At 40.8% G+C, this 24287-nt stretch overlaps 1 protein-coding gene across 1 annotated transcript in view; it reads right to left on the minus strand.

Moving 5' to 3' along the window:
• The window catches only part of apln (apelin), a 29453-nt gene extending 21522 nt beyond the window's left edge, over positions 1-7931 (minus strand). The window contains exon 1 of the mRNA XM_084719509.1: positions 7365-7931. Coding sequence (XP_084575635.1) covers positions 7365-7431 — 67 coding nt within the window. The 5' untranslated portion in view covers positions 7432-7931. The remainder of the gene's footprint in view (positions 1-7364) is intronic.
• Between the last annotated feature and the right edge of the window lie 16356 nt (positions 7932-24287).

The raw sequence follows: 24287 nt of genomic DNA on the forward strand, positions 1-24287 counted from the left end.
TTAGCACAAACAACATTATTGTAGCATAGACATAAAAATGTCTATAATAATGTATATACACGCACTGAATGTGGCTAAGGTACATTTTTTATTACACTATATATATATATATGTGTGTGTGTGGCATTTGTTTTAAATTGCCAGTAGTAGTTGCTGTTTGGATGGTACACCTTTTAAAACTTTTATTTACTTAAAAGCTACTACAAGGACCTCTCATATTGTGTTGATGAAAATCTTCCTTTTTTTCTTTTAAGTTGCTAAGATACTACTTATTGTAACTTTTCTTGGGAAAAAGTAAACACAGGCTCATTTCATCTGATTTAATGTCACATCCGACCCGTTGGCAGTCATTAAGAACAACTAAAAATAGACAATCTTCTCACCGATGGTCTCGTTTGCTTATTTAGGTCATATAGAGGCATTAGTATTGAATTGAGGCTGTTTCATAACCAGTTACAGACTCTTTGTAGTAGGTTTAACTTGTAGCAGGTTTAAATGATGTCTAAAGAAATGGGTCTGCCAAAACAGACTTTTATTATTAATATACTGAACACATGGTGTACAGGAAAGAAGCACTTTTGGCTAAAAGTTATGCAATGAAATGTAGTAAGCAATTCTGTCACACATATTTATTGAAGAAATAAAATTCATGAGGATTTTTACTGACAGGTTCAGCTGCTCTCTGCTGCAGGTGAGCTAAAGTTTACTGTTTATTGGCCCTCTGTGTTTACAAGGTTTTCATCATCTGTTAGGATAAACTGTTTGCCTGATGTGGATGCATGTTTATGAATTCCATATATTGTTTTGCTCTCCGAATTTCACAAACATCTGTTCATGTTCAGGGACCCTGAGAGCAGAGCAGCCTCTCCTAAACAGTGAATGAGACATAGGGACACAGCAAGGGGCCCTCTCCTGTCTGTGGGGAGATCCTCGCTATTAGCAAGTGACAGATCATGTGATTGGCCAATGTTTAAGCGTAGACCTGTATGTGTGAAATAGTCTCCCAGGAAAAATAACATTTGTGATCAAAGATAGAGATACTGCGATGAATAATACATGGTTTCATAAGTGAATGAGTTCTGTGTTGTCACAGAAGGGCCCCGCTTCTGTGGAAGATGGAAGCGATCTTATGGTTTTCAAGCATTTCATTTAAGGCGAGAACATAAGGTGCTTGACAGTTTGAAACCACATGAGCTACACCACAACATCCTGCAATTCTCTGAGAATAAAGTGACATGCACGTTCTTTTGCTTGAGGCTTGGAGTTTAGGCAGATCCCAGTGGGGGCGTCACTAAATGAACCCAAAATCTACTAAGTCCCTCTACACCACTCATAGCCCCAATCCACACTGCCATCTTCACAGCAATGAAATCTCTCCTCTGACTTAGAGCAGCCTAACAACAGCCAGCTGTGCAGCGCTTTTAGCCACATTATATGAAATCTCACTGATCCACGATGGCGCCTATAGAGGTTTGACGTTAATGGTGACAATACCCTAAACCATATTTATTTGATTCTTCAAAGTAATCCACTTCTGCTCCTACGTACCACTTTAGCTGCTGAAGTATGAATTTCTACCACAAATGACATCTCTAAAGCAATATACAGAAGTCATATTTCTTCCATTCTGGGTTCCTACAAATTGAGCATGAAAGTAATTAAAGCACCTGCATTCCTAAAGACCACGATAGTTATTCTGCGGTCTGGCAGCCTGTTAATAAAAATGTCCACTCGGATCTTGATCAGGAATCTGATCTGCCTGGACTACCACAATGAATGTAACACTTAATGTTCAAAAAGAGAGCCATAAATCACGTTAATATTGGACACTGGTGGAAAACAGTGCAGTTTTTTGAACATATCTGGCTCTAATTAAGTTGTAAGGAGCACCCCAGGCTTGAGGATAGGGTCTGGTGATCACATGAGGTCTGGTTAACACAGGACCCCCCTCAACACCCCCCACCACCACCTAAACCTCCAGGTTGTGCCCTCAACACTCAAAGGGGGGTCTGGAGTGCAAAAGACTTATACATAAGTAAGCAGTGTAGAGTCAGAATTTCATTTACAAGTAATTTAGCATGTTTGACCACGAAGTGTCATTATTCAACATATGAAATTTGTTATATAACAACTATAACTGTGATCAACTATTTGAACTGTTTGTACATGTGTACAGTAAGCTCCTTTGTCAAGCTATGGTCTTTTGAACAACCCAATAAACAATGTTTAAAAAAATTGTTACAGGGACACGGCATATATAGCTATGGGCAGTCTCAGCAACAAAAGGTATTTTAGCCACTTAAAAAAGGTCCACCTAAAACTTAACATTAGTTTAAGTGTCCACAATATTAAGAATATTTTCATCACTTTACCTTGCTGTCAGACAGAGTGTTCTGATGGGAAACTGCTGTCATAGAAGCCAAATATCGCTCTCTACAATCCAACAATCAGTCATTTTACCTTGCAGAACATGGGAATTGCTGGTTGATCTGTTGGTTTGTTTGTGTTATTGTGTGACAATGGTGTTTTAAAAGAATAATTCAGCTTCGCCAAAATCACAGTAACACAAACAAACTAACAGATCGACGCTGTGGTACATTAGAACCTCCTGTGTTCTGCAAGGTGAAATTACTGATTTTGCTTATGGGGTTTGGTTGGTGTGGAGAGAGTGATATTTGGCTTATGTACCAACAGGCTGTCTGACTGCAATGGAAAAATATTAGAAACACATACTTAAGATGATATTAATCTTTTTTGGTAGACCTTTTTTAAGTGGCTAAAATACTTTTCCTGTTGAGCCTGTCAGCTTCTGTGCGGATACTCCTCTCTGCTTCTCCAAACTGGGGGGTGTAATTACTGTAGCTAATTCACTGACTATTATTGTAGTCAGTGAATTATAAGTACTTCATACAACCCCACTGCAAATAATCTGAACTGTCCCTTTAAGACGGACTAGATTACCATCTGAGGTTTTAGATTTAGCTGTGTCTTCCTTCACGAACAGCTTACACAACCTCTCAGCTCCCAGATAGCCCCTCTTCCTGTCCGCTCTTTTATTTTTCGGTCCTTCTCCGGCCTGACTTTTACTCCCCCTTTGCTTTTTTTCCTCCCCCTCGCTGAATTTGCTCTCAAGGGAAGATCTAAGTGAGTAGATTTATTCATTCAAAGAGTTCTGAATTACATTACAGCAGCCCAGCCGTCACATATGCCAGTCTTTAACAGCTGAGCTCTCCGGGGAGTGTTAGCCCAAAGGTTAGCCTTATATCCCTACCAAATGAGTTATGATTTTGCACTAAATCTCTTCCTCAACTCCCACCCACTCCAGAGCAATTGTGAGTACCATTCACCAAGCTCATTTTGGGTGATATTATACAGATGCAAAGTGGTTTATCTCAGAAACCCTCCTCATTGAACCCTACAGCTAAACTGAGTTGCATATTATAAACCCTATAGGGTTGATATGGCTGATATTATTTATCAAGGTACACGCAATAATTTTAATGTTAACACAGCAATGAAAAACTAATTAGATTTACACAAATAAATGAAAATAAATAAGCACATTTGTTATGCGCTTTCATGGAGATTAATTGAAACAACTGAACGTTCTACTGAGCGATTTTCTTACCACTATTGATCAAGTGTCTATTGTAAGTGTCAATAGTGTTTTAGCGGCCGGGCCTAGCGTTATTTGCTGTAATTGCGGTGGTCCATTCCTTTTAAATGCCTTAAATTGATTGTATTAGTGTCATTCCAATTCCAGTATTGCCACCTACAGTCTTGTTGCCAACAGTTTGTTGACACATCTGTAGTTCTTTTAGCAAGTGTGAGATTTTACTTCTGTCATAAATTCCCAATATAATGCCCACTAGGCTGATTATGGCAAAGTACACCCAGAAATATCAAAGGGTTAACCACCACAGTAAAAATAGTGTGGAAACCTGACAAATTTATATAATCTCATATTATATACTGTCAAACACAAACCGCTAAACCCAAGCAACAGAAATATATATAGTCTGGATCATAACAACATTGTTCTAATGCTACTATTTAATCCCACAGAGGCCAGAGCAAAATCATCAAGAGGATAACAAATCACTCTTTACTCCCATCCCAAACACAACTCAAGGAGTGTGTGTGTGTGTGTGTGTGTGTGTGCGTGTGTGTGTGTGTGTGTGTTGTCTGCAGCAGATAAACTACACTGAAGCTGCAGACTGCTGGCTCTATTTCCTCGTAATGCAGCATGAAGAGGAAATCCAGGTTCTTCATGAAACGGATTTCATCTGACCCTGTCTGTGTGTGTGCGCGCGTGCTTTGTGGTGTGTGTGACATAAACCCAGCTGGTGCTCGCAAGCTCCTGAACCTCAAAAAACGGGCAAAAAAAAAAAGAAAAGGCCCTGTGATTCTCCATAATCCCGTAATAACCTTTCCACTGCTCCCCCTCTGACACAAGTTTTTGCCCACTGTTATGTTATTCCTGGACATCTGGAAAAGTTTAGCTGCTTTTGTTCTCTCCACGGCTGCCATAATCACGTCCAGAGGCACAAACACTTTCTTTACATTAAAATAACAGGAATATGATTTAAAGCTTCTTGGTTACGGTTGTTTTGGATCTATAGATGTTGTCAACAGATTAATCAGATGGAGCTAGGAGGAGTTTTATACCTCCAGGTGTCTTAATGAGTAGCAACATATAGTGGAACCCTCGTCATTTTGGGTGTACTTTGACCCGTAACACTTGGTTGAACATCTGAGTGAGGTGCGCCATGGTACAGTATGCATGCATGACGGTGCCACAGAGCAGCCAGCCCCAACAATACATCAAAGTTTAATACGGAATAATAGCACTGCTGACAGCTCTCATAAAATCACCCCCCTTTACAAGCAGATGATTCCTCTGCCAGATAATGGCTCTGATCTGGGCCTCATGCCCCGCTCACGCACACACACACAACTGGCTCACCTGTTCAACCCAGGTCTCACAATTACACCTGCTGTGTGTATGTGCATGTTGGCGCTAGGTGTATGTCCTCGTCTGAGCCAGCTGCTATTGTTTTTATCCTGTGCGTCCCCAGGTGAAGACAGGCAGGGTGTTTCCACAGTGGAGGAAAATTAAGCTTTGATAACGTGTAAGAGGCTGTGACAGAGAGAGAATGTTTTGAGAATAAAGACTGTTTATATACCAGTCTTAAGAGTTACACAGGGTGGAAGAGTGATCGGCCTCGGGATGAATTATGGATACCACATGTCTAAAGCTGGAGCCCACTCTTGAGCCAGAGTGCTTTTCAAGGATGGGTAATTGAAGTGTGCTGCTAAAGGATGCTAATATTACAGAAACAACAGGCACAGTAGCTCTTTTCGTCTACTGAATGAATATTGTGAGCAGCATTAGGTTGTTGAGGTGCCTGTTGCACCAGGAGTTCTTGCTAATATGCAAATACATCCATAAGTAAAATCATGCATACTTCCACACCCCGCTGTATAACAGTCAGATTCAGCTCTGTATTCACTGCTTCCTGCATGTGCACACACACATGCTCTCTCTGTCTCACTCTGTGCATCTCTCTCCTCTTTCTCAGACACACATGTACACACACAGATGCCTGAGAGGGAGAGAGAAAGCCCACTGAACTGGAAAAGCGTTTGTCTCAAGATGAAAGGCTTCACACCCACTGCCTACATGCAGAGCCTCTTCCGACACCTTCCCGCGACAGCGCATACTGTAGCAGAGGCTTGTGCTACGCAGACACACTCCAGCTAGCATCCCTCCCCACACCCATCAACGCCGCAACACACTTGCATCCCCTCCTCTTTCTCTCTCTTATTCCTCTCTGTCAATGGAGCTCTGATACTACAGTAGCAGCAGCCAGAGGGACAGAGAGAGGAACATAAGCGGCATGGCTTGAACAACGTTGAGAAGGATAAGCTCCCATGAAAAGCCCGAGGCGCAGCAGCCTTGTTTTCCCCATTGCTGGTGTAGCACGGTGGGCTCTCAGGCGTGGAACATGCTTAGCCACACGCAGGGCGTGAAAAACGACACTGACCATGATGCTAGATAATTGCTTCCCATTTACTCATGTGCTGAGAGCCTCAGACAAAAATAGCATGTCGCTGTAACGAATGTGCTGGGAAGCATGGGAACTGTGAGTGCTGTGGCCGTGGATCGATACACAGAGTGGACAGCATCTTGCAAGCATAAAGTCTACAAAGCCACAGTCTATACAGCACCTAGCAACATACAGCCCATACAGCATCTTTCTATACATTTTCCCAGGCCTATTATCTTCCAAAAGCATCTAATAATCATAGTCTGTGCTACATCTCATATTCTCTATGTCTACAAAGCATCTTCCACATGTATTAAATATAAACACAGCCTCTGCCTGTGTGTCTTCTCAGCTACTGTAGTTGGTGGGTAGGTGATAATCCCAAGAATGGTTCCAGACATTTACACAGGCCTAACTGTTGTTTTTTCACACCACAATGTTACCTGCATCACATCTGCAGACTGCCCATCGCTCTCCAAACTAACCCCCTGGCCACATTTCACACAACCCATCTACTCCCACGAGCCACCAGAGAGAATATGCCCTGCCCCTGTATAATTGTCCCACAGTCAATGTTTTTGCTCCAAAATATAAGACATTTCAGGTCCACACAGGAATTGATATCTAGTCCAACAATGGCTCCAGAGACGCAGCAGCACTTTACGGAAATTTACTGTGACAAGGCATCAAGACTGAGCCCCTTAGGATACAATCCATGCATCTGGGATCTGTGTTCCCCTCATCGATGCGTACAACAATTACAGTCCTCATTATCATCACCACAGGAGGCACACACACGCATATATATAGGTGCTGTGTTGCCCTGCTGCACAATCACAGTCATGTAATAATCATGTAGCACTTGGGTCAGATGGAATACATCAAGCCTTAAATGAATCTGATCCACCTTAAAGAACATGTGCCATGCATATCTTACATTTCATAACAGCCACAAGCAGTCAGCAGGAATAGCTCCACACACCAACAACAAAAACCTCTCAATATTTCATCCCCAAGTCTTGCAAGCTTACATCAAGGTGAGGCAGGGAGGAAAAATGATCAATCTCAGCTAAGAAAAGCACATTCAAGTTTACCATAAAAGCAGTACAATAGCAGACACTATAACCACTGCAGTGCAGCACTGTATACAGCCAGGTGCTGATATTCCTGCCTTTTAGAGCCCACACAAGGCTAACCATGCTGGGTAACTGATCAACTACAGCTGCCTGCACGAGCCCAAGGCAAACAGAGAGAGAAATAGAAAGCAGAGGGAGACGAGCGACCGGCGACGAGGCTGGCCGCTCCTGTACTCACCAGCACTGGCAGAACACAGCAGAGACACCAAGAGCACAATCACCAGCGTCAGGATCTTCACATTCATTTCTGCACTCCCCTCTGGCTCTCCGCTAGTCACTCGCTGATATACTGTAGTGGTGTGTGTGTGTGTATGTGTGTGTGTGTGTGTGTGTGTGTGTTGGTGTGTGTGTGTATGTGGATGGGAGGGAGGGAGAGGGGGAGAGAGAGAGCAGCTGAGCGAGCAAGAAAGACTGTTTGCTCCCCTGTGTGTGTGTGTGTGTGTGTGAGAGAGAGAGAGAGAGAGAGAGTGAGAGAGAGAGAAGTGAGTGTGTCAATTTGTGGGAATGTGTGTGTATGTGTGTGCGTGCGTGTGGTGGCTCCCTGACTGTGCCTGTGTATTTGTCTAAATGCGTATTTGTATATCAGTGTGTGACAGCGCCACTCCAAGACTGAAGGCACGTCTTTATCTGAGCTCTCCCACGGAGGTGTGTGTGTCTTCTTTTCTTCTCTCAGAGAAACAGCACAAGTTCAGTGGAGCTGTGAATGTGCTGGAAGTCCGTGCTTGCAGGTCTGTCTGTCTGTCAGTGTGTGTGTTGGTCATGTGGCTTATGTATCATTGACTCTGTGGGTCACGGAAGAGCCCCCACCATCACCCACCCTCTCCACCCCTTTTCCTACAAACATGCAAGTGCACAAGAGAAGGAGGAGAGGTAGCAAAGGGGAGGGTGGAGAAGGAGGAGTTGGGGAGGTGAGAGGTGGGGGGTGCATGCAGGTTTATGATAATACCCAAACAGATGCTCTTGTTGAAAAGTCTTTGAATTGCAAACAGGGCGGCTTGCCAGGAATCCAGGAATCAAAATACCAGCTTATTAGGGGAAGTAGATGAAAGAAGGGAAGGTGTGAGATGAGGTTCATGCTTTCCTGCTTTTGTATCTACGCCAGCTGTATGGACCTTTCTTCCTCACACTATTCTTTACCCACAGTGGCGCTGCATGGCGGCCCACGTCTCGAAAGAAAGGTATGACTTAAATCATCCACGGTGTTTGAAGTTAGCGTCCGTGACACTGGGAGTAACCGCAGGAAAAAACTTATCAGACTCTGCCTGATCCCATCGCGCGCACTATTTGTTCCACTGCCCCCTGAAGTCATTTGTTTTATTTTGTTACACAGATTATATTCTTTACATGAACAAAGGCGCGGCTATAAAATAAATCAACTTATTTTTTTTTTCATTTGTTTATCACACAATAAACAGGAAAGGTTGCATTTCGTGCTGTGAATTGTGAGAACTGTGAACAGGCACCAGAAGTACAACAAGTTTTCTTATCGCGTTAAGCCATAGAGCAACATCAATGCTACAAGTTTCTACATCCTCACTTGAGAAGAAAATCGTTGTGGATGGGGCCATAAATTTTGTATGTCTTTAACTATGCATAAAGAAACATTCAACTCCACCCAATGACGACATTTCACACTCCGCCCTGTAACATAGAGTCTGAAGATCTGGTCCAACAACCCTCAAAAGAAGTAATAAATGTCAAGAAACCTAATCACCACCGTGTTAAATACATAAACCTATCAATTTAATCATCTTAAAGGGATAGTTTGGATTAGTAGGGGTGGGGTTCTATGAAGTACTTAATGACTGTCAGTGTAATACCAACAGTAGATGACAATTGGCACGTCCCCAGTTTGTAGAAGCCGATTAGTAGCAGCTCGGAAGCTAAGCAACTCAACACAGGATCAGCAGTAAAACACATTTCAGCCACTTACAAGAAGGTCCACCAAAAAACAAATCAATGTTAGTTGAAGTGTATACTATATATAGAATATTATCACCTCTGCTGTTTTCTGACTAGAAACCAGTGTTCTTTAAGCCAAATATCGTTATCTCCAAACCAACCAAACTCCGTGGGTGAAATCCATAATGTTACCTTGCAGAACACACACAGTTTTAAGTCTACCCCTGCCTTGATCTATTTGTGTTATTGTTTGATTTTGGTGTTTTAAAAGGACAGTTTGGATTAAAAGGTGTCACACAATGGCACAAACAAGCTCTGTCATTTTAAACACTTTGATCTATAGGGTTCAACATTAATGTGGGTCAGAATCTGCTGAGGTCAATTTTTACGTGCTCCAATAGAAGTTTTTTATTTATTCGTGGTTATCAAATAACAACGACTAAAGTTAGTTGTCATGTTTAATTAGAGTTTCAACATTAATAAAATATCAGAAAAAAGTGGAAAAATACACATAAAAGTTTCTCAAAATCCAAGGTGATGTTTATAAATACCTTGTTCTGTCAGTCCAAAACCCAAAGAAATTCAGTTAAATGTGATAATAGATAGAGAAACTCAGGAAATCTCCATATTCGTGAGGCTGGAAATAGTATTTTCATTTCATGTTTTTTTACCACTTGCCTGGTCTGTCAAGTGAGTTGCTAGATTTACTAGCTCCATATGGCAAGTTGTGGCTCATTGTTGAGCCATGGACCTATCAATTTAGTAATCTTAAATAGAAGTGTTTTTTATGAAATATTTAGTTCACGTTGGGCCCTCAAAGGGCTGAAGTGACACATGATGGATGGACCGCTTTTGGTCACAACCTCCAGACACAAACCCCCCACCATAGTCTTCACACAACCGCCTTTTCTATGTGTTGTCACTAAACAGTCACTTTAGTGGTGTGGACCTGAGAAGAGGGGCCCTGTGACCCTCAACTCTGCAGCTCCTGCTTCACACAGCCCGCCCATTGTCTCCCTAAGGCCCTGGGTCCCAGAGGGCAACATGTCTGTGCCACCCACTTGAGATCCAACAACAGGAGCACCTTCCATTTTTACATGCAGCACTTGAAGCCTTCACTTCATGTGAAGCAATCCTCTCACCTCGGGGGTGGCCAAGCCCCGGGGGCTAAAGATGCTTATCCAAGCCTGTCCTTTTTTTAGCCGAAAGATAATTCTCCCAAGTGCCTTTAAAAGAATCTGTTCGCAGCATTTTCTCAAAGGTGCTCACTGATCACTGACAGAAAGCATGACCAATTCTTTCCAATTGTGCATAATGAGAGATAGAGGGGATTATAGCGCCATTACCAGCCCACTTAGTAGTTAGGAGTTGTTAGGAGTAATTCAAAATTCAACATTCAGGAATCATTTCAAAGCAATGTGGGATAACTGCCTGCAGAGTTATTTCAAATTAAACAGTTAATGTGGGTATCAGAACTGAAACTGAGGTCCAGAATGTGCTGAATCCAGGTGTTATCCATGATAATTTATGACTGTGGATTTACCAGTCATTAAAATGTCTTATGTATATGGATACGAATGTGTGAGACATTGTAAAGTTGGCAGTGCGGGCTCAAACATTTGCACTCTATTAGCTGTAATTGTCTTAGCTTGAAGCAAAGCCTGCAATGAAAATGTAACAGATGGTGTTTCCTCGGAGTGTATCAGTGGACTGTGTGCCATGACGTGAGCGTAAGCCAGTGGAGGATTGTCTTTTTTTTACATCCAGGGATGTGGAGCGAGAGACCCAACAACACGACAGGGGCAACAACAGTCAGAGGGCAGCGATATACGGCCACATGCATCTCAACACAGGAAACACTTGGCTGTTTACAGGAAGTGTTTGATGAAGGAATGTGGCGTATGTCTGCATTTGGTTCCGATGACGACTTTTCCTGATTCCTGAGTTTTTAATAATAACAGGAGAACATTCCTCAGGTATCTGTAACACAGATGATGGAAAAGGTATCTGTGCATTTCCTCCGAACGGTGGTGGAAAGTAACAAAGTACTTTTACTCAAGTACTCAACAGTCAAGACTTTATTGTCATTTTCTTGTGTACATATACATCATTAAAACAAAACACTCTTCAGCCCATAGCAGTGTAACATGAGAAACTAAAACATATATCTAAATATACCCTTAAAAACAACAATACAACTAAAAATGTATACAATACAGCTCCAATCAGATAGGATAGGATAGAACTTTATTAATCCAGACGGAAATACTTGTTCCAGGATGTCCCAGAATTACAGTAACAACAGTAATAAGCATTGCTGTACTTGGACAATTTTGATACACCTTTATTTTATTTGAGTATTTATATTTTCTGCTACTTTCTACTTCTACTCTGCCAAATTTCAGAGGGAAATATTTTATTTTTAACTTCACTGCTTTTATCTGATAGCTTAAGTTACTAGTTACACTGCAGGTTCAGATTATTAATACAACATATAATAAACAAATGAATGTTGATTTATTATTATAGGTTAGAATAACCCTTTATTGATTCATGGGGTAAATTCTCAACCGATCCAGCAGTAGCCTATATAAAATAATTACAATGAGCTCCACCTTTACCAGCTGCAATATTAAAATGACACACCACAACAACACAATAATGTATATTATTCTGAAAGGAGCGTTTCTGAATAATGAGTATTTTTATTTACATGAAGTCAAAATCACATGTATTACAATATTGTTTTATAGATGTTGTTGGGTATTTTTATTGGTATGTCAGAGTTTGTCTTTTCATAAAGAAAATATTCTGTTGATGACTCTTCCTGCACTTGGGGGTTTACACTAAATTAATGTCCAATAGCTTTCTTGCTTTTGATGCCGGGAGAATGGAAGACAACTGGAGTGTTTAGGGCCAGGCCTCACTATACAAAAGCACAACTTTATAGTATATTGACTGATTTTGGTGAAACTGGACCATATTAGATATTAGAGATCCTATTATTAGAGGAAATGCTATTTTTTTAAATCATTATTCTTCTTCTGATTGAAAAAACATGTTAAAATGACCATGGTGTGATTATTTGCGGGAGTCTGTACAAAAATTAAGATGTTTTGTAAGTCTGTAGTATCTGATGTGTAGGACAGGACTTCTTTATGTCACAATATTCATTAATTTAAAAGTTTTTTGACAAACATTTTGCCTTTAACAAATATTTCACCTCCTGTGATCTGAAAATTGCAGAAAGTCATATTGAGATTTTTATAAGATTTTGATTAATTGTGCAGCCCCACAGGGAATATAGTACCAATGTCATTTACAGAGTCTCCTGATATAAAGATAATTTCATTTGTTATTAATGTAGCTTAGCTAACCGGTAAGTGCCATTAGCTCAGTTAGCCATGACTCAGCCCCAGTGTGTCAAGAAAAACATGTCAATACTGTAACGCAGTCCCTGTCCTCAAACTGGCCTCCACTGGTGTTGGAGGCTGTTTTGGTTCCGGTCCGTCCGTGGTCATTGTGAGCACTCAGTCCGGGAAGAGTTGGCTAATAGGAGCGTGCTCCCTCCGAGATCCGTTGACCACTTTAGCTGCCTGGCGGGAGATGATTTGCTACTCTAAATGCCAATATGGACGACAAGTCCCTTCCTAGCTGCTTGTTTTTGCAGGACACACGTAAGGAATAAGCACTCTGCTGGTCACTGTAATGGGAACCACTGTTTTGGGTTGGTAAAGCATCTACAGCACAGCAAAATAATGAGAAAAAATGGAAAAACAAGCAGAGGGCAGGGTCATTGCAGATACAGACACCACCACATACTTCTAGTAGATCATAAGTGATCATTTAGAAGGATTATGTTTATACGAGTCTTTATTTATTTATTTTTTTAGAAAATGCTGCATAGTATGCCTTTAAGTACGATTTTGAATGTAGAATTTTCACTTCTTTCTTTTCACTTTCAGTATTTCTACACTGTATTGCTACCTTTACTTCAATAAAAGATCTGAGAGAGAAATATCTGAATACTTCTTCCACCACTTCCTCAAAGTCACGTTTTCTTTTCAAATATCAGCCCGACAGAAATTGTCAACAGGTGGCCTCTCAGCTGTGGCTAAATCAGTCCCCCTGATCTCAGGAAAGATTTGCTGCATTATTTACTGTATTCACAATTAATGTGTTTCCTGTTTATCATCCGCTTCTATATAAAGCCCCCGATTTCTGAAATGCTAATGAAGTGTGCGGATGTTTGTTTGTATTGTTGTTTTGATGACTGAATGAACAGTGGCAGGCCGCTCGTGTTGTCATTATTGTTGTGCAAAAGTGAACTCCACACTTCCGCTTCCATTTCCAGAGCTTCCATCAGATGCAGCGCACCTTTATTAAAATGGAAAACAAATCAAGCCTCCATCAAGATAAGCGTCAACAGCTTGTGTGAATGCAGCATGTCAATGTGAGATCAGGTCGTGGCTGCTAATTAGCTTCTCCGGAGAGATCAGCGATGAGAGAAGAAAGTGTGACATCTTCATTAGGACATTTCAAAGTCTGTGTGGGTTTTTTTTTAAGAAATGAGAGGATCTGAGCTGAGTTTTGCTCGTCTGGAGCTTTAAACAAATGTGATTCTCCCCTCAGGCGGCCTGTGCTTCGTATCATGAAATGTCAAGAATCAGAGGCTTGGTGGATTAACTTATCTGCCTTTAATCGTGACATTATCAGCCGACTGCAAATTCAGCTGAGAAATGTTCTGGGCTCACCAAAGCTCCCTGGAAGATAGGGCGGCAATTTTCTGCCAGTCTGTGGTTCTCATTCTGTCGTGTTGCCTCAGAGCAACCACACACATACACACATATTTTCTGTAATTTCATACTTGCTTGAATCAAGTTCCTAGTAATCATTACAAGACTATAGAGAACTGCTGCTGCCCTGAAATACAGCAGTTTACAATTATCTTAAACTGTTTCTGCAGAACGCTTTTTTTCATGCAGATAACATGGTGAGTTATTAAGTTGCTGTCTTTTTGGGAAGAAATTATGACAGACAGGAGGTCTGTTTATCCCTAAATTTGAACACCAGCTGGAGTTTATCTCCTCTAATGTTGGACAGACTCTGAACTTTATCGTGAACTGAGAATAATCACAAACCCTTGACATCAGAGTGCTGCTGGTCCAGAGAGGAAAGCAATTTACACAACAATAATCATATAAATACAAATCAACCTCTCATCTTCCTCCTCTTCTTCTGTCTGCTCTGACAGATTCATCCTCTGTAGTGTAATTTTAAATCCAAAATAACCAAATAGAAATTATTACATTTTTCATCATGAGCTTCTTAATCATTTTCACCGCTGCTCTTTTACTCAATCGACCAGACACATTATCCCCGGGGAACATGTGCTGCTGTGGTGTTGCGTGACTCTCATACAGTTGTCTCTATAATCAGTCCAACATGGCTCATCAGTCTTTGGAAACAAAGGGGCCCGCAGATCGGAGAAAGATGGGTTGTGAGATGACAATTCACTGTAACCGCCTAGATAAAAAGGCTACTTTTTATTTCCAGGGAGCTCTTTTCACCTGCAGTTTTATTAATCACAACATCCCTGTCAGGTGACTTCCTTCTCAGCGGATTAGCAGCTGCGGAGGGCAGATTTTTTTCCTGTGATGTTGCACCTGCAGGACGTGTTTTTTAAAAAATCTATTCACATCGCAGAGGACACTCTTAGTAACAGAGGTGCTTACTAGAACCATAAAAGGTTCTTTGGCTTGTCTCCATAGGAGAAACGTTTTGCTTTCTGGTAGAGCCTTTTCGAAAGGTTCCACTTGCAACCATTCCAGAGGGTTCTACCCAGAATGCAACATAAATGGTTATACCTAGAACCATCTGTGAAAGGCTCACCAGAACCCCCATCAGAGGTTCTATAGAGAACCTTTCTAAGGTGTAATGGTTCCACCTAGAACCCTGTCTCTCTAAGGGTGCTAACAAGAACCCACCCCGGAGGTTCTACTGAGAACCCTTTTTATATTACAAGTTTTTTTATCTAGAACCCACCAGGGGGTTCTACCGAGGACCTTTTTATGTTCCAAGTTTTATGTAGAACCCACCTGCAGGGTTCTAATGAGAACCCTTGTAATATTGCAAGCATTTTATGTAGAACCTACCTGGGGGATTCTACCGAGAACCTTTTTATACTGCAAATATTTTATGTAGAACACACCCAGAGGTTCTATCAAGAACCCTTTTATATTACAAGGTTTTTATCTAGAGCCCAACCAGAGGGTTCTGCCGAGAAACCTTTTTATATTGTCAGTGTTTTATCTAGAACCCACCTCCGGGTTCAACTGAGAAACCTTTTATGTCCCTAGTGTTTCATTTAGAATCCACCCAGTGGATTCTACTGAGGACCCTTTTATGTTATGGCTTGAAGAATCCTTGATTCTTCAGAAGCAAATGGTTCCTCAGTCCTTGAAGAAGAACCCTTGTTTCTAAGGGTGTGGGTATCCAAATCCTGAAATGTTCTCGTGTTTTACCGTACATTTGTCGCTCTGGTTTGTGGCGGGGGCAGGATCAGACTCAGAGAGCATGTAGAAAACACGCTCCCACCCTCATCAGCCTGTCAGAGCCAGATTCTCCACAGATAATTGTACAACAACAAATAAGGGAAGTCCTTTGAGTCTGTCTGCACTCTCCACCATCTAATCAGGAATAAAAATCTACTGAGGGTTTTCTCCAGGTGGCAGGTGATACTAACCCAGCTTCTGACATCACCCTCAGAGCTCTATGTTTCACTGGTAGCGCTGAATGCCTCTTCAATACTCAGAAACTTTCTTCAGTTTGACTCCTCACCTTTAACTTTGCTCGTTGATGTGTGTTGGTATGCGCTGCAGAGAGGGGAATCGGTGGCAGCGTGCCAGACTTTCACACGCTCCTGTGCACTTAAAAATACCAATCTTCTGCTCCCTGAGTGCACTATTCTTCACAGGAGTGTTTTTTTTCTCAGTATGTAGAAGATATGATGATCATCCACCCATCCTTTATTGTAGCAGAGGATCAAACAGAGTCAAAACAAGCCAAGTAGAGGAGGTGTTGTATCCAAAGTGGGTAACGGCTCTCTTCCCCTCTAATATTGTTGCAGTTATCAGAGGTTTAATCTGTCGGAACAGTGGCACGTAGTTTGGAAATGGCTGATCTGTTTCTTAAAGACGCTGGGTTTTTTTAAGTGGTGGAGACCGAGCATGCCGCGGCTTGGTCTCACTGACATACAGTGAGACAGAGAACTGTGACTTGACAGATGAGCGATAAGGAAATGTTGTTTTCAGGGGGAGAAGACAGAATCTGAAAACAGACATGAGGTGTCTTTGAAAGCTCACAAAGCTTGAGTCTGTACTGTGAAGTGAGGGAGCTGAAGATCAGCGTCTGCCGGAACCCAGCTCACTGAACCTTTCACTAAATTCACTAATTTCTTCCGCCTTGATACAAGCTGTGGGATGTTTTAAGACACAGAAGAAGTGGTCCTTTGACAACAGGTTCACAGTTGTCAAAAAACATAATTTTTTACCTTTAAAAGTGGAGCCTGAACTCTTAAACTCCTTTGCTATAGACGTATGGTTTCATTGTTGCACCTCACTGTTTAATTTTTCCTCATGATTACTCTGACAGCACCTTACTTACAGCACAAAAACTACAAAACAAATCTCCCTTACATCACAACTTCCACCTATAGAAATCATGATCTGATTACATTTTGGAGCACAATGTTGCATCTTAATGGAGAAAATCTATATTTTTTTTGTTTTTGCCAATAAATCTTGTGAAAAGATCGAAACAAGCAGCACATTAGTTCATAAGCTTTCCAACTTACCCACCTTAACCCTGGTCCTCAGCCACAAGCTTGTTTGTTTCTATTGAAGACATAAATCTTTAAAAACAGGTCACAAATATTTATTTTTCTTTGCAAAAGGCTAAGGCTTCATTAAAGCAGCTGGGCACTGGTATTTTTCTAGTAAACATTGCTCAAATATGAGTAAATAGTAAATTTGTTGACTAATTTCAGTGGTGGATTGATACACATTTAGTACACAAGTGTGTATTTACTGCAGCAGAACAGTAAATATGGAATTGATTCACATTGAACTTCAGTGCCCATATTCGTTTTAATGAAGATACCAAGTGCAACGGTGTCGCTCGCTGATGTATTTTTTTCAGACAACCATGGAGGTCTATATCAGGCTTTGGCCATGCAGGAAATATTCTGTACAGTAGTAGTAGGATCAATTCAATGTTGGTTTTATTCTTTTCTAAGATTTGATTACAGTAAGAAAATGTGGAATATCACCAGACCTATGATCTGGTCACAAAAGTATTTTAAACAGCAAAATTGTTCTGCAAAATCACGTCATTCCAGCGGAGTCTGCAATTTCTTTATACCTTCAGTTGACCTCTGGTAATTTTGACTTGGAAACTCGGCCAATAGCAAGCCATCTTGGCAGTGCTGATCTTCAAAATTAAGGAAGCTAGTTAGCTGTGTTGCAGGATTAATTTTAATTTAAGCCTTCTTTGTCGAAGTAAAGACCGCCTCACAAAAGAGGAATGGTTTGCAGACATTTATGAGCAGGTTTTGAAGTCGGGACTCTATAATAGCTTAGCGACCAAGAGTTACTTTACATTCTCTGTTTCTTTTCTCTGCCCTCTGTCTGTGAGTGACTTGGGACACAGTAACAGACTGAAGGTTTGTTTCGGCTGCATTCACACAAAATCCAATGTTGTACGGAGGTGTGGGCATGTTTATTTGTGCTTCAGAATGTAACTAACCATTGTGAAACAATCAGAAGAATAACGTTTTATTTCTCTGATTTACAGCTTCATTCTCACTATCAGTGCTCCTTCACTCTACTCACTCACTCTCTTTAACTTTCTCATTCATTGAAACAGGAAGGATAGGCCAACTTTAAATGGTGCATTTACAGACAATCCTGCATATTCTAACGTTGATAACTCCTCATTAAATGAAAAGGTTAAGTATTCTGAGAACAAAATCCCAGGTGGATTAAACAGGCCAGTACAGAGAAAATGGGAAAATAGGGGAGCTTTTGTGTTAGCCGAGCTGGTTAGTTTGCCAGCACAGTAACCAACCGAGTAACCCCGTGGGTAGTTAATACACCACCAAGCCTCTAAAATGACATATTTTTCAAAGACCCATGGATGAATTTGACTTTGCCACTTTCTTGTGTCATATGATAAGAAACAGAATTAATCATAATACCACCCATGTGTTCAGAGATGACGACTGCTGCATATTAGCATGGGAAGATCTGATTAATGCATGAAACAGCTTAATTATTGGTATCATTAGTATAATAGTTTAATATATTATGGCAATTACGGTGGGACATTAAGCAGCTCAGATCTCTTGTTCCTGCTGTGATTGATTTTTTTCATACTTGTAGACAGTGTAATGGTGTACTGCTTCTTAAGGCTGGAAGACTTTGAAATGCCACTTTAAATAACTGAGGAAAAAGAACTTTTCTTTTATGACTGACTCTTTTAGTTGAGCGTGAGCGAGTAAAGAAAAGTGAGGGTTACTTAAAGAACAAAGTGGGGAAACTCTGGCAATGTTTTGAAGTCACTGTTCTTTTGTGTCTTATCTATCTGTAAAATTTCTCTTTGATGTCTTGTCACCTTCCCCCATTATGAATTCTCTTTGCTCTTTCCGGGAAGAAAAACTCCACAATCCTTCATTTCAGAAATTTCCCTTTTTTATTTTTCCGATTCGTGCAATCACAGTAAATTATTCATGATCACACGCCGACTATAAAGTTGAAGCAGATCTGGTGACTATTTCCCCAGCTGCTATTGTTATGAACAAAAAGAGGAAAAGGGCAAGAAAAGGCAACTTCATTAATGACACATTATGTTTTATGGCGTACTTGGAACTTCAAGTATCCCAAGCATAATTTGTTTCTGTTTTATGTGAGCCACCCCGGTCCCCACCTGCCCCGGCTGGGGTAGATGAAGGGCATTTCTCGACATGAGTTTTGAGACCCATTAAACAGCCTTTTTTTATATGTACCTCAATGAAATGCAGATGGAGAGCACCTGACAGTTGAATGAAAGCTCATATTCCTTCAATTCTTTGCTCTACTATTTGATTTGCTTACTTGACAAACAGTAGGACAAGGTATTTATGAGTGGCATTGAAAAATAGATTGGAAAAGTCAGCGAGTTAGTGATGCTTTTCCTCCAACAAAGTCTGCTTGCCATTCAAAAAAAAAAAAGGAAAGAAATATGGTCTTTTCTTTTCTTCTTTTCTTGCTAAAGAAGTTAAATACGACTGTGAAAAGAGTTTAAAAGAAGACAAACAAAAAGGGAAATGGAGCCAGCGAAGGATATGCCGTGTCCTTTGTACTTTCGGCATGTTGGCAGCACTTGATGAATGGACGTCTCTGAAGGAACCGCGTCTCCTCACGGGGAACGCCTGACCTCTCTCAGTTACGTAGCAACTAGACGTTTGGCGTTAGGAATTGTATTTCACATCATTTTTATCTATGAATGCACACACAGCCATAAATCTAAAGCAGACGTGTGTTCCATTAAAGAAGAGGGATAACATTTTCTTAACTCTTTCTCTCTTAACTCTTGGGCTTATGTTTGGGGTCAATTGAATAGTTCCTGCTATTTGGTTTCACTAACTGCCAGACATTGTTTTTCTGGCATTAGATGTGACACAGCCCAACAAATGGCGAATGCCTCAGTATAAACCCACACCAACCCACAAAACACATGTACACACACAGCCACTCTCACACATCAGCACTTGGAGGCTGGAGTCTTTCACACCAGAGCCAAGCCTTTTAGTGCTGTGATGTCAACACGTTGCTACATACAATGAACACATTTTCACTGTGACAAATCACTGAAACATTTGTTGATGCTTTATTTTCTGAAAAAGTCCATGAATGCCTGCAGATGAATTTCACATTTTTTTCAAGTCACTGACTTTGATTTAGTTGCTTCAGGGGAGCTTTAAAAGTAATTATGGGAAAATGTTTTGTGGTTGTTGTGGCAGCACATTTCTGCCTCCCCACAGATTTGAACAACTTTAAATTCCCTGTTATTTTGTAGTAAAGTAATCAAGCTCTCCACTACAAACAGCTTCAAATCCACATTTTACAGGAAAAGTCTGATTTTAAAAAAAGTATAGCCATTAAAAAATGAGAGAGATAATGTAGCATTATAGATATCTATAATGCTAGGTTATTAGCATGAAATAAAACTAAACTAAAACTAAAACATTTAAGTCAACTGAAATAAAAAATAAGTTAAACTTTTGAAAATAATGAAAATGACTAACTGAAACAATACAACAAAACTAACTAAAACAAGTATTATAGGATATGTTTTTAGGTTTACTTTTTGTCATCGTCGTTCCTGAGAAGTCATGTTCAAAAGACTGGGATGGACGTGAGGTCACAGTGACCTTAACCACTCAAATCTAATCGGTTCAGCCTTGAGTCCAAGTGGACGTTTATGCCAAGATTAAATAAATTCTGTCATGGCGTTCTTGAGATACTAAGTTCACAAGAAAGTAATGTACGGACAGACAACCCTAACACATGATACCTCTGGCCACCGCTGTTGCAAACTAGCCAGCTAAAACTGAAACGAGGAGCAAACGTATTCTGGAAAGTAACTGAGACTAAACTAAATTGAAAACAAAAATAAAAAACTGTAATAACTCTGAAGTAAAGAAACAAAATCCATTCACTCAGATTAAAAGCACACCACTTTCAAGTCAGTCATTTGGCTCTTTAAAGTTATTAAGTTTGACACTGATGACCAGACTGGTATTCATACTTCTCTGAAACGTGTCATGGATCTGGCTGTGCTGTATGTTGGCGTCTGGTTCTCCTGCTTCAGGTTTCAGATGTTGGAGACATTTAGCATTCCTATCAAACCATTAAAGCACACTACAAACTCGACAGATGAACCCAAAGACACCTACCTCACCACCCTGATCACAGTCATTTGGGTCTGCAGTCTGGTTGAGCAGCCATGTACATAGGAATTATGTCTATATTTGACGTTCCTGCACTCAACAATTTACATGCAATGCCAACTTTCAATGCAATGCTGGCAGCAGTGTACTCGCATGTAGCGAGGTGGAAAGTAACAGTGTGGAGGTTGTGGTGGTGGATGGGTGTGTACTGTAGCATGTCTCACTTTTGTTCATTACAGACCTGCAATATTGTCGTCTTTCTCCTGGTCATACTGGCCATGAAGAGATCCGCTTCTAATGTGTTTCCAGTGTGAGTGATGGGGTCAAAAAAGTGTATCTGAAGTTAATATTAGACTTCAGCTGTCTGGGTTTGTCTACTTGAGAGGCTATCTTCCAAAGTTAAGGTTTCTACCGTCTGTCAGAGGTGGGACCAAGCCATTGTTTTGCAAGTCACCAGTAATTCTCACATCTTTGCACTCAACTCCCAAGTCAACACAGGCAAGTCCAAAGTCAAGTTCAGCGTCATAAACTGTTCTTTGTGCAACTTCAAAGCTTGAACAGAGTTGGAAGTTGCTGCATCTTCATCTATAATTTTTGACATGCACATCTGGCATACTGCAATTAATTTATTTTATGGCCACCACGCTGTTTTGTACACGATGATTTTTTTCAATTGGGGCTCACTATCATAACATTTGTTCTTCGTGGTTCTCTTCTGCAACTTGATTGGATGTCGTAGAATTAATTCAAACAAAGTAGATCTGGGAATTAAGTGTTAACTCACTGGGAAGGAATAGCGTTAATGTTAGCTGATTCAGAAGGGAACACTTCAGAAATAACAGACTTTTTAATCTTTGTGTTTGGGGAAAGGTATCAAGCATTCTCAAGTCAAAAGGTCATCAGATTTGCCTCGAGTCCAAGTCATTTGACTCACGTTTGCACCTCTGCTATCTGTTGTTATCCACCACAGCTCAGCGAGGAATCACTGTTAGGACAAACACAAAGTGAGAACTTTATATTAAAAAGACTGAAATTTTAGAGGATTGCACTTGATTTGTGACAGATTAAGTCTCTCCTACATACATATAAACACCTGGCAATGTACTCAAAACCACTTCTTTGGCAGTCCCTGATATAGTAGGTGTTTCCAGGACCACATTTTTGCCACAATGGCACACACAAAAGAATCACGAGATATACGAATATTGTGAACATAGCAATTACACAACTTGCATACATCATTTTCTGCATGTTCAAAAAAATGTTTAGGGTTTCAGTCTGTTTCCATTTGAATATTGCACTCATTCCAAATGAAACTGCCATACATGTAACACCAGAGCTTACTTTTGAAATGTGTTATACAGTAAGTAAACACTCACAATTGCAGTACTTGTTTCAGTGCCTTTTTTCTGTCAACAGTTCTCTTCTAAAGGACAAACAAACCAGCAAAAATCCTGAAATGTTTGGGTTAATTGCAATATGATCTCCTTATGTTTGTCGTCATTCTGTAAGTTATTTCTTTTGGAGCACTTCTGAGTCCGTCTGGATTTCAGCACCAGCACCAAAGCTTTCTGACAGCTCTGCCCGAACAAGCAGGGCTCTTGGTGGTGATGTGACTCTCTGGGAAAAGCTCAGTCGGCCTAAGTGTCAATCATGGCAGCACATTCCCCTCTCTGATCACCACTCCAACTGGTTTAAATGAGTGTCAGCGTTTTGCTGTGCTTGTCCTGATGTGTTTGTGATCAAATGAATGGTCAGGCCCCTCATTATCTGGACACTGAGCCTGTTCTGTGCTGTGGGAGGCTCTCCAGTACAGATAAGACTGGTATGCTCTGAGTTTGGCGTCACTTAAAAGCATAGTGCAATGAAAGTGATGCTGCTGTTGTGTGAAAATATTGTTTCTTAAAATTTAATGGATGAAAAGCCAACATTTCGGGGATACATGCTTCCCATATCTGAGTTGTTTATAATTGGTAAAGATTACTATTTAAGGAGAAATCTGTAATATATCATAAAATGGCCGCAATATGCCGTCAGACTAAATGAAACATGCTTAGTTGAATGCTGCAGCCTCCTCCTTTGAAAGTTTTATTCTGTGCTTGTCTCATGTAAATAGTACCTGCATTGTGCTTTTCTTGTCTTCCAACCTCTCAACATAATTTACAACACAACACATTCAAACACACAAATGAATTGCCTTTGGGGTTCAGTATCTTGCTCAAGGATACTTAGAAATGTGGACTCGAGGGAGCTGGGGATTAAACCGCCAACCCTCTAACTAGTTGACAACCCTGCTCTACCACTGAGCTACAGCCACCCACATGTCATTGAGAGTTAAAATTAATGCCAAATGTTCGCTGAAAGAATAAGTGTCTGGTTATGAGTCATAACAAATCATCAATAATCTTTCAGAGGAAGAAGATAAATATAATTATAACAGCTAAATTGAGCAATATGTTAATGGGGTCTGGCAGGCAGAAGGCAGCCAGTCGCACCAGAGTGTGTATTTTCAGAGCAGTTGGCTTTTGTCAGGCTTAGCTTTACATCGACAGACAATTCACAGTTGTAAACAGCTGATTAACTTACGGTATAGGACTCATCGTCACTTGTTGTTGTCATATTACAATGTTGTGCTCGTCATGCACTCCTGCAGTGTTCATGCAGCCTGCCTGAGCTTCCTTAAGTCTGGGGAGGAGGGGGAGGGAAGGAACAACTCACTTCAACCATAGACTTAATACTGAATGGGATTTCAACCTATTTAATGTACAGTCTGTGGCTTAACTTGCTATTTGGACTGCAGTACTCATTTTCTGAGGTGCATTTGCTACATGTTACTCCTTTAAGAAACAGAAGCAGTTTGTGAGCAAAGGAATAAAAGGCATCATCTTGAGATTTCTGGAAAAACGTCCCTATCTGATATCATTCAAGAGTGTGAAATAAGCTCTATTTTCTGGTTTTGTGACGCGTTTTCAACCCATATAAAGTCGTTTTCACACTCTGTCTCCCTTGGCAGCAGTTGCAGTGTGCCTCTGTGGGTTGCTGGAATGGTTTGTTTGTTGCACATGAAAGAAATGGGTCTGAGCTGTTTTCTGCAGATGTTTATTCACCGTGGCGCTGCCTCAGAAAAAAGTCCAACAGAGACCGCTCTCTCCGTGGTTGGCAGTTTGTAAATTAATCGATTTATTTGGTTTGGGAAGATTGCACGCGTCA

The sequence above is a fragment of the Lutjanus erythropterus genome, chromosome 5 (assembly GCF_056507025.1).
Source record: "Lutjanus erythropterus isolate fLutEry1 chromosome 5, fLutEry1.hap2, whole genome shotgun sequence".
NCBI lineage: Eukaryota > Metazoa > Chordata > Actinopteri > Lutjaniformes > Lutjanidae > Lutjanus > Lutjanus erythropterus.